This window comes from Rhinolophus ferrumequinum, chromosome 20 (assembly GCF_004115265.2).
Source record: "Rhinolophus ferrumequinum isolate MPI-CBG mRhiFer1 chromosome 20, mRhiFer1_v1.p, whole genome shotgun sequence".
NCBI lineage: Eukaryota > Metazoa > Chordata > Mammalia > Chiroptera > Rhinolophidae > Rhinolophus > Rhinolophus ferrumequinum.
This window is the reverse complement of record NC_046303.1, coordinates 57,346,115-57,363,288: the sequence shown is the minus strand read 5'-3', so window position 1 is coordinate 57,363,288 and position 17,174 is coordinate 57,346,115. Positions and strand designations below refer to the sequence as shown.

General features: G+C 37.4%; 1 protein-coding gene across 3 annotated transcripts in view; it reads right to left on the bottom strand.

Moving 5' to 3' along the window:
* The window catches only part of HECW1 (HECT, C2 and WW domain containing E3 ubiquitin protein ligase 1), a 548,017-nt gene that overhangs the window by 14,652 nt on the left and 516,191 nt on the right, over positions 1 to 17,174 (bottom strand). For all 3 annotated transcript variants that reach the window (XM_033088739.1, XM_033088737.1, XM_033088738.1), the window contains 4 exons: positions 11,457 to 11,555; positions 10,773 to 10,902; positions 1,832 to 1,978; positions 96 to 210 (listed from right to left, as the gene is read on the bottom strand). In XM_033088739.1, coding sequence (XP_032944630.1) covers positions 96 to 210; positions 1,832 to 1,978; positions 10,773 to 10,902; positions 11,457 to 11,555 — 491 coding nt within the window. The remainder of the gene's footprint in view (positions 1 to 95; positions 211 to 1,831; positions 1,979 to 10,772; positions 10,903 to 11,456; positions 11,556 to 17,174) is intronic.

Genomic DNA, 17,174 nt, shown 5'->3' with positions numbered 1-17,174 from the left:
TGGATTTTATGTTATGTCAATTTCACCTTAATAAATCTTTTAAAAAGCGAATTGGATCTGTGATAGTTGTATCATCACAAGCTCTGCCAGCTCACCTCCCCGGTACTCGGTGTTATTTCGCCAGTCATTTAGGTCGATTTCTGCCGTGCCAGCTATCACCAGTTCCAGCTCCCTGGCATCGAACACGGAGACAAGCCTAGAGTCTATAACCTGAAACACAGATTAGGCTTCCACATACAGGTCCAACCGCATTGAAAGTTATATTCATTATTATTACTTCTGTGGCTTAAGCTGTGTAACTAACCATCATTTACAACTTTTTTTTTTCAATATGCTATCATGTTTAAGTTCAAAATCGTGACTTACACATTTTGAAACACAACCCATTCATGAGCCGGGAACTCAAAAAAGGTCCCATGTTTTTCACTACCTCTGGTACTCCTCCTCAGAATGATGTTATGAATAAATCTGACTCGACTTTTTGTAGTCACATTTAAATTTCCAAGTAACTTTGCATTTTAAAGACAAAAATCACTTTGAAATGACTCAATAGCTATTAGTATTACCATTTCACTTATTTTGTCACGGGGTTACAAAAGTCAGTTTGGGGAATGTAATCAATAATGTTATAAAGATTTTGTAGGGTATCCGATGGACACTTGTCTTATCAGGGAGACCACCTCAGGGATGATGTAGATGCCTGATCACTGAGCGGTACACCTGAAGTGGAAGCTGAATAATAATAATTGTCAACTATAATATCTAACGAGATATACTATAATATCTAACTATATTATCTGTTCTCGTATATACATATATATATATATATATATATATATATATATATATATATATATATAGTCACAAGAAGTAGAGTACAGCATAAGAGATAGTGGAAATGTAATGGCTGTATGCGATGTCAGAGGGGCAGTAGACGGGGAGGGGGTTATCACTTTGTGAGGGGTACAAATGTCTAACTAGTACATTGTTTTGTACATCTGAAACTAATAATAAAAAACAAAGAACAAAACAAAACAAAAAAGGTATCCTCTCTTTCACATCAAACTAAGACTTATTTCCTAGGAATGGGCATTATATATTAAAATGATTGCATTTTTCTTTCCTTTCTCCCTCTTCAAAGCAGGGAGGACCTGCTTTGATAGGGTTCTGAGCTCTGGCTTTCTGTCTAGTTGCCAAATGTATCAGGCACAATTGAACATCCATTTCACTTTGGGTACCTCCTTTAATCAAACCAGTGGTAGGTGAGCCAGTGATCCATGCTGCTCTCTGTTATGGCAGGAAAGAAGACCCAAGCCCTTAGAAAACATTTACTGCCTCTTGTTTCTAAACTGGAAGTTTAAGGATGCCAATTTTGGGTGCACAGGAAAGCTAGCAGCTGTCATTGTCCTCTTGATTTACCACCTCAGAATGGATTATGTGGTACAAAGTGGCACAACAAAATAAAAATCTAGCAAGTGAGGACAATGACCTCTAACGCCTTCAATTCCTTTATTTTTATGTCATTGAGTGAAAGGAAATGCAACATGTACATATCTTGACAGGAGATGCTGTATGTTCTCACATCTGGACACCAGGACCATACCAATACCAGTTTTGTGAGAGCGTTTTTCACCTACCACAAGAGTTGGGTTTCCCAGAGAACTCTAATCCCTCATTCATCTACCTCACATAGGTCCTGTTTGCATGCTGGTGAGTAGAGCTGAGCCATTTGCCTGTCTTGGCTCTTCCTCTCCCTTTTCCTCACAAGCTGTGTCTAGTGATGAAGGCCCTGGCCCACAGCGTGCCTTCCTCAGCCAGGCCTGAGCCTCACCTCATAGAAACCCCGCACCAGGGCCTCCGTCTGCTGTACCACACCACGTTCCACCCGCCACTTCACCATCCTCTCGATGTACTCCTTCTTGTTCTTCTCCGTCACCTGGGTATTGGCTCCTCCGGATTTTAACTCCCTTTCCGTTACCTTGTAGGAAAAGAGAAAGATTGTGATGCTTGTCAACTCAGCTTATCTCACAGTGAGACATATCGATTTTAGGAGGTTGAACTATATACAAAAATTTCTCTTCATATGTGTTCAGCATTATTACCTCCTTAGTCATTTTCCTTTCCCGAAAATTACTAAAAATACTGCTTGTTCTAAGAAGATATTGGGTACCTTATAAGAGCTGCATTTTTGTTTGCTTGTTTTATAAAGAGGAAACATTAGCTTAACTGAAGAGGCATAATGGAAATAAAAGAAAAATATCCCTGGTGGTCCCAAAATGGAGCTGAATGTCCCTATACTATAGTCGCATACTTGATTCCCCAAATCTCAATCACAGCAAATTTGTAACAGCCACCAGCTTCCCCATCCGCAGCAGATCACTGGCAGCAAACTAGCAGAGGGTGGGAAGGTGGTTTTTATAGCGAGGTAAAATAGTGAAGGAAGAATGAGAGTTTAACCTTGAGAAAGGAAACAGAGAATGACATTGCCACTTATTATGGTGATGCATGTTTGTTAGAACAAGTTTGAGTCATCAAGAAAAGTTATGATCTGTGCTCTATGTTTTCAAAGGCAAGAAGACAGATAACATATTACACATTTTTATCAAAAAGTGTTGGTGTTTAAAGATGGTAAGCTTCAATCATCTTAAATTCGCTTAAGGAGTTCACTTCACCATTCAATGCTGTATAAGACAAATGAGGCATCACAGTATATATATATATATATATATATATATATATATATATATATATATATATATATATAATTTGGTAGTAAATGGCCATCAACTGTGATTGGATGGTCATCAGCTGTGGCTAGTTGGCCGTCAGCTGTAACCAGTGAGATACAAATTATATATATATATATATATATATATATATATATATATATATATATATATTCACGGACACAGGTACCTAAACAAAAAGTCCACAGAAATATGGTTAGTTTTTCTTCCACAGACGTATGATTGTTATTTCTTCTCCCATCACTTAGGTGATTAGTGCTAAATATAAAATATTGGCCAAGTATAACATACTAGTTTTGTCATGCTGAGTGGAATGCAGGGTCTCAGCTCCCGCTCCCCACATAAGAACGCAGGATATGGTGAGGCCAAAACAGAACACCCACGGAGCCATAGGTAGGGGAGTCATACCACTATAGTCTCGCTGGAGGCTGGGTTGGAGACACAGAAAGCAGGAGCCACACTGTCCGCAACCCGCCATCCTAACTGCAATCTGCACTTCCCAGCTCAGCCACCATCTTCATCCTAGCCAGCATAGCCACAGCAGTTATATTAGTGGGCAATGGCTCACTGGTTACAGCTGACGGCCAACTAGCCACAGCTGATGGCCATCCAATCACAGTTGATGGCCATTTACTACCTGAGCCTGGAAACTGCACTCCTGGCTCTGTCCCCACAAGTTATCACCTGATATCCTTGAAACCTCTGGTTTTTAGCTGCTCAGTTAAAAACTTTATTTCCCAACCTCTCTTGCAGCTAGGTATGTCATATAACTAAATTCTGTCCAATAAGGTATAAGCAGGAGTGTTGTGTGACACTTTATGGGCCTCCTTAAAGGAAGAGACTGTTGTTCCTTTGTCCTGCTGCTTCAAACACAAATATGATGGTTGGGTGCCATATGCATCTGGACCATGAATACAGGTTTGTGTCATAGGGACTGCAGCCTTGGGTTGCCTGCCTCCAGACTTTTATATGAGAAAAAAATAAACTGTTAATTTCAGCAGGGTGATTTTGGGCTCCTTCACTAGCAGCTGAACCTAATACTAACTAACAACCAGGAAAAGCCTATATTGTCTTTCACCTGCGTCTGTCTGCTCTCCACTATCTCATAACTTGCCAAAAGAAGGGCTGCAATTCAATTTTACAAAAACAAAGTCGTTGTTTGGTGACCTTATTTAAAGAAAAAGAAGATCTGTTTAAAACTTTAAACAAATATACATTACCCTAGATCTATGTCACATACTTATTTTATCACTGGGAACATTTTAAACTTTTCTCTGAGTTGTTCAGTGCACACATGTATTTTGTATTTTCAATGCTATCTTTTCCTCTAATTTTTTGTATTTAGTTACTTTCAATTTACTTCATTTTTTTGACTCTAGAAATTCAACTTTTATTCGTTCAAAATTACACGTGTATAGTATTTAAAATAGCAAACCTCCTTGCTGTGAGTTGCAGGGCTGTCTGTTTCTTCACTTTTTGAGTAGATAATATGTGTCCATGGAATAAAATTCAAGTGGTATAAAAAGCCATAAAATGAAGAGTAAGTTTCTCTCTGTGGGGACAGAGCCAGGAGTGCAGTTTCCAGGCTCTTGGCCTCATGAGGAAAGGTGCTGGCTCAGGTAGTAAATGGCCATCAACTGTGATTGGATGGCCATCAGCTGTGGCTAGTTGGCCGTCAGCTGTAACCAGTGAGCCATTGCCCACTAATATAACTGCTGTAGCTACGCTAGTAGCAAAAATGGGGACTAGCAAGAAGATGGTGGCTGAGCTGGCAAGCGAGGATTGCAGTTAGGATGGTGGGTTGCGGACAGTGTGGATCCAGCCTCCAGTGAGACTATAGTGCCGCCAGCGAGGATATAGTAGTATGACTCCCCCATCTATGGCTCCATGGGTGTTCCGTTTTGGCCTCACCACATCCTGCATTCTTATGTGGGGAGCAGGACTAGAGACCCCGCATGCCACCTCGCTCGACACATGGCGCAGCGAGCAGGGTCTCCCGCATGACACCCTGCGTGACACGCTCCCACCACATCTCTGCCATACAATCTCCCTATCTGGAGAAAGCTACCTTTACTTCCCTTCCAGGGAGATTCTATGTATAAACTAGGGAGTACGTATATTTCATCTCTGTTTTCCCATAAATGATAGTATATCATACACACTGTTCTCCATCAAACATTTTTACTTGAAAATATATCTTGCCAATTTTTTCATACCAATTTAAACCTGTCTTAGTCTTTGTTGTTGCTATAATACTTTATTGTTTATAATTTATATATAAATTGATTGGTTGGGATACTTTACACTTTTTAATAGTCACACAACCCAGTGGTCCACCATTCCAACGCATGAATGTATCATAATTTATTTAACCAATGGTCTACTGCTGGATATTTAGATTGTTTCAGATCTTTTGCAATTATCAACAATGCTGCAGTGAAGATCCCAGTACATTAGTCATTTCAATTAGGTGTGAATACATCTGTATGGCAAATTCCTAGACATGGCTGCTGAATAAAATGCAGATGCATTTAGAATGCATATGGATATCACAAAGGTGTCTTTCAAAGAGAGTAAACCAAACTTCTGTTTACTTCTACCTATAACGTACAGGAGTGCTTGTTTGGATACACCATCTCTAAAACAGAATACTATTAAACTTTCTTTTTGAAAAAAATTACTTACTTATTTTTTTCAGTTACAGTTGACATTCCGTATTATTTTCCATTATTTCAAGTGTGCAGTGATCCCCTGATTAGTCTAGTACCCTCCTGGCACTATACATTGTTGTTGCAACATTACTGATTACATCTCTATTCTGTACTTTACATACCCATGACTATTTTGTGACTACCGATTTCTACTTCTTAATCCCTTCATCTTTTTCACCCAGCTCTGTACCCTGATCCCATCTGGCAATTGTCATTTTATTCTCTGTATCTATGCATCGGTTTCTGGTTTTTTGCTGTTGTTGTTATTTTTTTTAGATTCCACATATAAGTGTGATCATATGGTATTTGTCTTTCTCAGTCTGACTTATTTCATTTAGCATAATACCCTCTAGGACATGCGTGTTGTCATAAATAGTAAGATTTCGTTCTTTTTTATGGCAGAGTGTATATGGACCATGTCTTATTTATCCAATTATCTATTGATGGGCACTTAGGTTGCTTACATATCTTAGCTATTGTAAATAGTGCTGCAGTAAACATAAGAGTGCATATATCTTCTTCAATTAGTGTTTTGGATTTCTTTGGATAAATACCCACAAGTGGAATTGCTGGGTCACAAGGTAGTTCTATTTTTAATTTTCAAAGGGACCTCCAAATCGTTTTCCATAGTGTTTGCACCAATTTGCAATCCCACTAACAGAGCGCAAGGTTTCCCATTTCTCCACATCCTCGCCAACACTTGGTATTTGTTGATTTATTGATGATGGTCATTCTGAAAAGTGTGAGTTGATATCTCGTTGTGGTTATAATTTGTATTCTCTGATGATTAGTAACATTGAGAATCTTTTCATATTTCTATTGGCCATCTGTGTATCTTATTTGAAGAAATGTTTATTCAGGTCCTCTGCCCATTTTAAATCAGATTGTTTGATATTTTGGTGTTGAGTTGTATGAGTTCTTTATAAATTTTGGATGTTAACCCCTTATCAGATGTATCATTGCTGAATATCCTCTCTCATTCAGTAAGCTTTCTTTTTGTTTTGTTGGTGGTTTCCTTTGCTGTACAAAAAGTTTTAGCTTGATGTATTCTCATTTGTTTATTTTTTTCTTTTGTTTCCCTTGTCCGAGGAGATAGGTCAGAAAAAATGTCACTAAGAGCAATCAATGTCAGAGAGTTTACTGCCTATGTTTTCTCACAGGAGTTTTATGGTTTTGGGTCTTACATTTAAGTCTTTAATCAATTTTGAGTTTATTCTTGTAAATGGTGTAAGAAAGTGGTTCAGTTTCATTTCTTTGCATGTATCTGTCCAGTTTTCCCAATACCATTTATTGAAAAGACTGTCTTTATCCCACTGTATGTTCTTGCCTCCTTTGTCATGGATTAAATGACCATATAGGCATAGTCATTTCTGAGGTCTCCACTTTGTTCTATTGATCTATGTGTCTGTTTTTATGCCAGTACCATACGGTTTTGATTACTATGACCTTGTAGCATAGTTTGATGTCAGGTAGCATAATACCTCCAATTTTGTTTTTCCTTAAGATTGCTTTGGCTATTCATGATATTTTGTTCCATATAAATTTTTCAGATTATTTTTTGCTAGTTCTGTGAAAAATGGCATTGGTATTTTGATAGGGATTGCACTGAATCTATAGATTGTTTTGGGTAGTATGGACAATTTAACAATATTAATTCTTCCTATCCATGAACATGATATTTGCTTCCATTTATTTGTATCTTCTTCAATTTTTTTCTTCAGTGTCTTATAGTTTTCTGAATACAGGTCTTTTACTTCCTTGGTTAAGTTTATTTCTAGGTTTTATTTGTTTTTTTTTTTTTGATGCAATTGTAAATGTGATTGTTTTCTTAATTTCTCTTTCTGACAGTTCACTATTGGTGTATAAAAAGGCAACCAATTTCTGAATATTAATTTTGTATCCTGCTACTTTACTGAATTCATTTATCAGTTCTAATAGTTTTTTTTTTTTTTTTTTTTTTTTTTTTTTTGGTGGACTCTTTAGGGTTCTCTCTATATAGTATCATGTCATCGGCAAATAATGACAGTTTTACTTCTTCCTTTCCCATTTGGATGCCTTTTATTTCTTTTTCTTGTCTGATTGCTGTGGCTAAAATACTACTAAACTTTCTGATTCTTGACATCCTTATAAAGGAAATGGTGTTACATAACTGCTTTAATTTACATTTTAGAAATTGTAAATGAAGTGCTATATTTTTTCATATTTTCTTTTCTGAGAATTATCTGTTTATATTCTTTGCCAATTTTCTATTGTGTTGTTGATAATTTCTTATTGCTTTGTAGGATTTCTTCCTATATTAAAAAAAATAGCATTTTGTCTGTGTTACACATTGTAATATATTAAATATTATACCTCTTTTTCTTTGTTTATATTGTATTTTTGCCATGTAGAATTTGAGAAATAATTTTAGTTGACTATGTCAATCTTTTCTTTTATGACTTTGAAGGTCTGTGTCACATCTACTGCAGCATTCCTTTTTAAAAAATTTAAAAAAAATTATCTTGTGTTTTTCTTTCTATGTTTGTTTTACATTTAGCTTTCTGATCCTGGTGGAGTTTATTTTAGTGTAATGAGGTAGGCTAGGGTCCTAAATAAAACAAACAAACAAACAAACAAATAAACAAGATGGCTACTTAGTTGTCTTAATGCAGTTTTGTAAGAAATCGTGATTTTTTTACAAAATGTACCCTCTGTTACAGAGCAAATGTAAAAGATGGGCTAAAAGTAGTCATGCACCAGGAATAGCATATTTTACACATTCATCTAGTACTTTACAGGGCAGGTAAGTGAATCAAATATTCCTTTTTTTTTTATTAGTTTCAGGTGTACAGAAGAATGTAAGAGTTAGACATTTCACCCCTCACAAAGTGATAAACTCCCTCCCCCAATTTATTGCCCCCTGACATTATATATATATTTATTACAATCCCATTGACTCTATTAACAATATTAACAATATTAACAATATTAATATTGTTATTATGTATTCTGAGCTCCGTATCCCGTGACTATATATATATTAAATTATAGTTGACATAAAACATTATTCAAGAAATCCCAAAAGCTTATGGTATGTGGGAATTTGTAATAGGGTTTGTCGTGCGGGGTGGCCTGCAGGGTCTCTGCTCCAAACAAGATACTTGGACAGGTCCTGGAGAACACCAGTATTCTGTTGCATTTCTTTTGTATAAACATACCTCTGAAAAATAGTCTTACATATTTGAGAAAAAATTATTTTTTCTTACAACTATAGAAAGCACATTTAAATATGTTCATTAAATATGTCCACATTCGTGCAAGCTACTTATAAAGTATCTCAATTTAATTCTCAAAATAACCCTATTACAAATTCCCACATACCATAAGCTTTTGGGATCTCTTGTAAATGATGTTCTCAAAACCTTAATTGTTATATCTGCTCGGCTTATGGTTAAACTGATAAGACTGTGACCCAGGAGATTCAATGTTACATAAATGCTAGTGAAAAACAAATGGGAAGCTTTGTCTTATTAAATAGTATTGAAATATATGCATTTTGGAGTAAATATATAGATGCTAGTTATAAAAGGAAGTATTTTTGTAGTTGCACAGATAATAGAAATACTTTATATTAATATATGTATTGCACACTTTACAAAAATGCTTTCTGATCCGTTATCACACTTGATTTTCAAAAAAACCTCTATAAAGTAATCCAATTAAAAAATAAGCAGAGGACCTCAATAGACATTTCTCCAAGACATACAGATGGCCAACAGACATATGAAAAGATGCTCAACATCATTAATCATCAGAGAAATACAAATCAAAACTACAATGAGATATTACCTCGTGCCTGTCAGAGTGACTTTTATCAGTAAATCAATAAGCAACAACTGTTGGCCAGGATGTAGAGAAAAGGTAATACTTGTGCTCTGTAGGTGGAATTGCACATTGATGCAGCCACTATGGAAAATGATTGGGAGGTTTCTTAAAAAGTTAAAAATAGAACTACCTTATGACCCAGCAATTCTACTTGTGGGTATTTATCTAAAGAAATGCCAAACACTAATTGGAAAAGATATGTGTATTCCTATGTTCCCTGCAGCTCTATTTACAATAGTCACAATTTGGAAAAATTGTTCATTAATAGACAATTGGGTAAAGAAGATGTGGTAATATATGCAATCAATTATTACAGGGCCATAAAAAATGAAATCTTATTATTAGCGATAACATGGATGGACCTACAAAGTATAATGCTAACCGAAATAAGTCAGACTAAGAAAGACAAATACCATATAATCTCACTCATATTTGGAATCTAAAAAACAAAACAGAAACAGACTCATAGATACAGAGAACAAACTTATGGTTGCCAGAGGGGAGGGATGTTGGGGGTTGGGTAAAAAAGGGAACGGGATCAAAAGCTACAAATTGGCAATTACAAAATAGTCATGGGGATATAAAGTACAGCATAGGGAATATAGTCAATAATATTGTAATAACTATGTATAGTGCCAGGCGGGTACTAGACTAATTGGGGGATCACTTCGTAAATTGTATAAATGTCTAACCACTAACTGTACACCTGAAACTAATACAAAATAATATTAAATGTTAACTGTAATTGAAAAAAACATGTAAAGTAGATCTATGTCATAACAAGAAAAAGAAGGAAGACGATATGGGCAGCCTTATTAAAGGAAGTGGTGTTCAAAGAATTATAGTTTCAATGAGATTTCTTGTTTTCTAGTTTAAAAACAAAATCCCATTACTATATGATCCAGCAATCTCACTTCTGGGTATATATCCAAAAGAATTGAAAACAGGAACTCAAATAGATATCTGTACACCTGTGTTCATAGCAGCATTATTCACAGTAGCCAAAAGGTAGAAGCAACCCAAGTGTCCATCAACAGAGGAGTGGATAAACAAAACATTGTATATACATACAGTGGAATATTATTCAGCCCTAAAGAGAAGAAAGTACTGTCACATGGTATAACATGCATGAACCTTGAGGACATTATGCCAAGTTAAATGAACTAGTCACGTAAACAAAAATATTGTATGACTCCACTTATATGAGGTACATAGTATAGCCAAATTCATAGAAAGAGACAGTAGAATGGTGATTGAAAGGGCCTGGGAAGCGGGAGTTATTATTTAATGGGTATAATTTGAGTTTGCAAGATGAAAAAAATTCTGGAGATTGGTTGCACAACAATACTAAACTATATACTTAAAAGTTGTTAAAATGGTAAATTTTGTTATGTTGATTTTCCATAATAAGAAAACAAAATCTTTTTTCCAAGCCCCATGTCTCACAAACCTGTCCAAAAACCTCTTCGTTAACGGTGAAAGTAAGGTCTAAAATATCTGTGATGTTGTTGTCCTTCATCCATTGCAAGCTCTGGTGGAATTCCTCATCCAAATATTCCAGGTCACTCAAATCACAGGGCCTGGGTCCATTTAAAGGGAGAAAGGTTAAAGAAATGGCTGCCCACACCTCATTCCAAAATGTTGTTATACCGCTACTGGCTAAAACAATACAGACTTACTCTAACAATTTGATACTTTTGAATATATTGATTAATCTTTTACTCTTTTAAAAAAGAAAATATTAAAATATCTGCAATAATAAGCATGAAATAATTATTGACTCATAAGTTCTCCATTGCAATTGGAGAAAAGTATCATTTTAAAACAACTAAGTTTTAGACAGATCAATTCTACTTAGTAGTTTAATGAAATGTTTGTAATATTACTATAATTGTTTATATAAACTAATTCATAACCATTATATGCTATTGTAACAGTCTTCCCCTATGCTTACATAAAATCTCCAAATGCCTTTTTATTGTAATATGTAAGCAATCCTAAAAGTAAACCACAATAAACCTAATAGGAGTAGATAGTCAAAACAGGAACAAAAGAGCCAGAGGTAACTAGGGATGCCCAACACCTGTTAACCTGCAGGTGGGGCCAGATGGATCGTGGCTTACAATACACTTACAATCTCAGGAGTGCCTTATAGAAGGGCCTTGTGAAGAAGGCGTCAAGAAGGTACTGATGTATCAGAGCCAGGCCTAGGATACGACCACTAAACCTGAACCTGGAACACAGACAAGGCAGAGAAGGACAGGTAGAAATTTACATTGTTAAATATGTTAATTTTTATTTCTATTTGATATGTTTCTTTATACTACTCATCTTAAGTCACCTGAGGTATTTGCCAATTGATGACACAAGGGAGGCACCCAGTCTCCTCCTTATTCTTTACCAAAAATGCCTATGTGCTTGGTATGTACTAAAGGAACCCTTCTCTCCCCGAAGTACCCAAATAGAGTCATTTTGTAAGGATCCTCTTCTCAGACCTGAGAGTATAAGGAGCCAAGAGAAGAAAAGCACTGGTGAAAGGGAATTTTGGAACCCTAGATAAAGAGCCCACATGGAACTTGAGGAGCACTTGAACCCAAGGACATGGAAAGTTTTCTGGACTGTGCATTCTTACCTATTCAAACGGTCCAGAGGGTTAATGTGTGCCCGATGCTATGCTGGGAAGTGGAAGATTTTAGTATGAAACACTATGGCAGTAGGGCTCACAGTCAGTGGAGAGAATTACATGGGATCACATTGTGGTAAGCAGTAAGCTGAGCCTACATTGCTATTAATATTGCCAGGCCAACCACATACAAAGAACAAGGTCTCTGTTGGAAAGGATTCGTCATGTAGACCTGGCCACATCCAGATATAAGGGCCTTTACTGACTTAAATCCTTGTTGGGGCAAATAGCTTCCTGGAATTTTTGCTGATAACCTTCTTAGCTGAGTGTGGAGGCTTCCTGGAGCTTGATGCCATCATTGCCCTGTTCCTAAACAGCTTCTTGTCTGCCTGGTCTAGCCCACTGCTTTCTCCACCATGTCAGCCTTGCCAATCTCTGGCACCTACCTCCATAATTGCGGTCTCCCTGGTTTCTTCCCTTCTGACTAGATTTTCACCTACGCATAGACTTAGTTGTGACTTTTGTCAGATCCTCCCAGTTGGAATTCCCAACTAACCCATCTCCACTACTTTTCATGAGGGTTTTTAGACTCAAAAGATTTCCTATTCTATGCTGCTATAAACATTGTTAAAATGAATAGATTATCTGATTCTGTAGAGTAAGTGTAATTATAAACAATACTTGAAATTGTCATGTTTGAAGTAGTAGCCTATTCTTTTTGCATGGAATAACATGCAACTATTATTGAGTCTGAAGGGACTAGAGGTAAATAGAACTTCAGGTCCTATGGGGCAGAGTAGATGAGGAGGCTCATAAGATAATCAAATGTCTTAGAGTCCTCAATGCCAGGGTGCTCTTTCCTGACCACCCCAATAACTGACTGGTCTCCAACATGGTATCCACAACCCTGTGTATAAAACACCAGTACAGGCTTACCCACTCTAACTGGACTGACTCTAAGGCATTACAGCTGATGCTTCTAACATGATGGTTGTGGCCATCCAGGTAGAGATGCCTGAGACCACCCAGAGCAGAAGAGAGCAAATGTCAGCACAGAGGTGCCGGGCCAAGTATTAGCCTCACTTAGAGGTGGTCCGGAAGCCCTAGTACAGAAAAATGGTAATATTGGCAGGCAGTGAGTATCCTTATATATGAAGTTGATGAAAATATTACATGAGAATATTATTTTTAGCTCAATGTTAAAAATGGAATATCTCAATGAATTGTAAATTTTCTAGCAAAATATAAATTATTCAAATCTATTCAAGAAGAAGTAAACCAGAAAACTTTAGAAAAAAGGACTATATTCAAAATTAAGGCTGAGATTGGATATGTGTGTGTATACACACACATACACACACACACACACACACACATACATATACATGTTTAAATACATGTTCTTTTAAGCCTTCACTGGACAGAAAGCCCTTCTGCTTTTTAAGTAGTTTCAGAAATTAGAAAAGGGTAGATAACTTCTTAATTCATCATTATGAGCTATCATAACCACAAAATGGAATCTAGAAAAGAAAGAAAACTAAAGACATCTTACTCATACATTTTAAAAAATCATTAAAAAACCCCACAATATACTCTTATCAATCCATTCTCTAAACAATGCAAGATGATTAAGGATGTTTAATTTTAGGAAACTAAGAACAGTTTAATATAAGGCATCCTATGATTAAAAGTAATTATAAGCCCAAAAGACAAAAATCATATTACTTGTTTTTTGGTTAGAAGATGAAAAGTTACTTGATAATATCCACCATCAATTTCTAAAGAAAAAAGTGTTTGTGGTAAACCAGTAATAGAAGAATGCTTCCTTAACATAATAAAGAATGTTTATCTCAGCATCACATTTAACAGTAAAATTACAGATGGATGCTGGTTATCACCACCCTTCACAATATTCCATCAGTTCTAATCATTGCAATTAATTATAAGTGAAAAATTGGAAACAGGTTTGAAATATCTTTTAGTGAATGCCCATTGAGCCAACTCATGTTATTTACATTATCTCATTGATCCTTACAACAACTCTATTTTATAATTATTACTATCTTTATTTCACAAAGAAATTTCATTAAGAAATCAAGGGCCAATAATTAGCCCTGGGCAAGGAGTATAGTGAGGACACCAACCCATACTTGCCTGATAATTGACCAGGCCTTTTCCTTTGTGTCCATTTTGAGAAGCTGAACAGTAGAGAGTTTAATCCACTTGTCTAGGGAACAAGCTGTGTGTATACCTTGTGCAAGGACTTAACCCATATTCTCTGTTTTCTCTTCTGGAAAACAGTCTTTAAATGATGGCTAATATTGCCATTATTAGTTAATGTTGACTTCTAACATCTCCTTGTGCGATTGAGAAACATTTTGGTTCAAGTAAACTTCAACTAGCTTCAGCTAATGGGAGAATTCATTATAAGGTCCTGGTGGTGTCTGATGGAATCCAGGGTCAAAAATGTCGTCAGGCATCAGGAACATGAAAGACCTGAGTGGCTTCACCATCCCTCATCCTTGGCTCCTCTCTGTGAACATCTACTTTTTTTCCTCCCTCTCACTGTCTACACTTCCCATGTTTTAAATCCTGGAGTTTAAGTATCTAGAGAGACCAACTTAACTCTCTTCGACCTAGGCCCAGATTTCCAGCATGAGTCCCTAATTATACCAACTCAGGATGGATGCCCACCCTGGACCAACCATGAGTGATGAGGAAAACAGGATCTGGGGAGGGGATCTCAGAGTCTGGTGTCTTGCTCAGCACTTTGCAACTATGCTTACCATTGCTTGCTTCTCAACCAGGGGGGTGGGATTTATTTGCTTTGAATGAGGTAGACCACAAGATGGAATTTCTTAAGACAAAATTACACTGGTTTCACAGGCTGATGTGAGAAACTAGTAAGTCCTAGATATTTTTTCATAGCTATGCAACAAAGCTATGATAATGTGGTTTGGCTTTACTTAAACACAGGCAGGATGACTCATAGCCAGTCTAGTATGTACAGTAAAATATATTCCAGAGCAATGAACTATGATCTGGGATGTGTTTGTATAAAGCACAATAAAGCAACTATACAAATCAAATCCAAAACAATAACTTCAAAAGCATAGACTGGAATGTAAAACCTTTCCCAGTTGATGAACTGCCATGATGTATAATTTCATGACATATAATGATGAAAAAATTCTAGTAATTGTGCACTTTATTTATCTCATCTATTTGAACAATTACTTGTTGGGAAATTGATTGTACTTGTGAACACAGGTTACAGATGTGTAGGAATTATAAGATGGAAAGAAAATACTTTTCTTTAGTCTCTGGATTGATAACTGAAGAAACTATCCAGGTAATTTAAGCAAATAAAAAAAATGTTTATATTTAGATCTAAGTTACTTGGCACAAATGAAGAGTTCTAAAGGTAAATGAAAGTCCCTACAGAAGAAGCAGCCTCCTTGTCACTGCCTGTGGCAATGCATGTGTTAGTCACATCTGGGCCCCTATGTCTCCTGATCAAGAGCCCCCATGTGTGAATTTCTAGGCCTCAGTCATTCCTTCCTCTCTGGAGACCCCACTAGGACTTTCATTGATATTGCAGACTAGCCCTGATCATGGGTTGTGGCATTGCTTCCCCTTTTTTATGGGCTGCCATTCTTGAAGCCATTCTGATCTCAGCACATCCAAGAAATGGTCAATATGCCACATGCTCTAGTGCCACTACCACCAGCCCCCACCTGCTACCTGAGATCTGCTCTTCTGAGTGGCTGTGCTCATTTTTACTTTGCTAGTGGGAAAGAGCTCCTCTGTGTTGACCTGCTCGGTTAAAAGGGCCTCTCATTGGCATTGCTGAGACCCTGGGAGGACTGCTTTCAAAGTTCACTCACTGTCCTTTAACCCCTAGGCTGGCAAAGTCATGATGGGTTTAGGCAGCAGCTTCCATCACATATTCACAGCTGAACCTCGGTCTGTGTTACCACTCCAGCTTGCTGTGCCATTCTTCTGCTTCTCTTAGGCTGTATTGTGTATTTCTGGTATTTCTTTCACAATTGGGTATTTCTGAGGACTCCAGATTCCTGCTTGCAATTTACTCCCTGTGGCTCCCCTTCACAAGCACATCAGTCATGTCCATGTGTCTGATCCCAGGGATGGGCAGTATTCAACTTCTCTTCTTGGAAGTGGCCTCAGGCCTGAAGCAAATCAGCAGATGCAAGTGCATACCATGGGGAGGTGACTGAGGAGGAGAGAAGACAAGGCACGTCCCCTGACTGCACATACCAGACACAGTCATGGCAAAATCCACATGCCAGCTACATCATGTGGGTCCCATGGGAACCCTCTCCCCAGCACTAGATGCTGGGTCTCAATCTTTCCTGCATTCCAGACATCTGAGGGATCTGACATCCTGATGGGTCAGGAATGGGGCCTTCCTCCATTAGTAATCTTCAAGTGAGGGGAAGAGAGAGTCTTCCTCTGGCTCCATTCTGTGTGAAAACTCCCCAGGAGATTCTGTATGCCATCACTCTGAGAGGCAGTATTCCTGATTTTTTAAAAAACACATATCATGTTTTTCTGTTTATTTACCAATCAGAGATGTTTCCACAGAAACTCATTTGGACTTGACACCACAAAAATATGAACAATATAGCAAAATATGAAGAAACCCACATTTAATAGGGAAAAAAAAGTGCTTTATATTGAGAGTCAGTCAAACATGAGTCTCAGTGGTGAGAAGGCATGGCCTGTTTTCCTTCAGTGGAAGAATGTGGACAGCTCCATTAGATTTCTCATGGAGGGGTTCTTCTTTTTGTCCAAAGCTAACCTCCTATGTATCATCAGCTTCTAAGTGTGCATCTGCAACCTGTACGTGTCAGTTATTTCCCTCCAGGCCAGAGGAAGGAGGGGTTGCCCCAGTTTCAAAATTTCTCTCTTCACTTGTACACTAGATCTTCCCTCCTGCCTCTTCAGGGCTCTTGTGCCATCAATTGTCCTTCCTCTCTTATGATTCAAGTCTTTCCTTCTCTTCTTACCTTGCTCCCACAGAAACCTTGCACCCTTCTAGTTGCTCCATGTGGCTGAGCTCCCTGAAAGAGCAGTTTTCAGGGCTTTGGATTGCTAGAGAGAGTTAACACAAGCAGAACTCCCTTTCGGAAGTGCACACACAGTACAAACAGCAGCGGCAGCTGCCACCAGTAAGAACATCCTTGCTATGAAGCTGTTCTGGAGGAA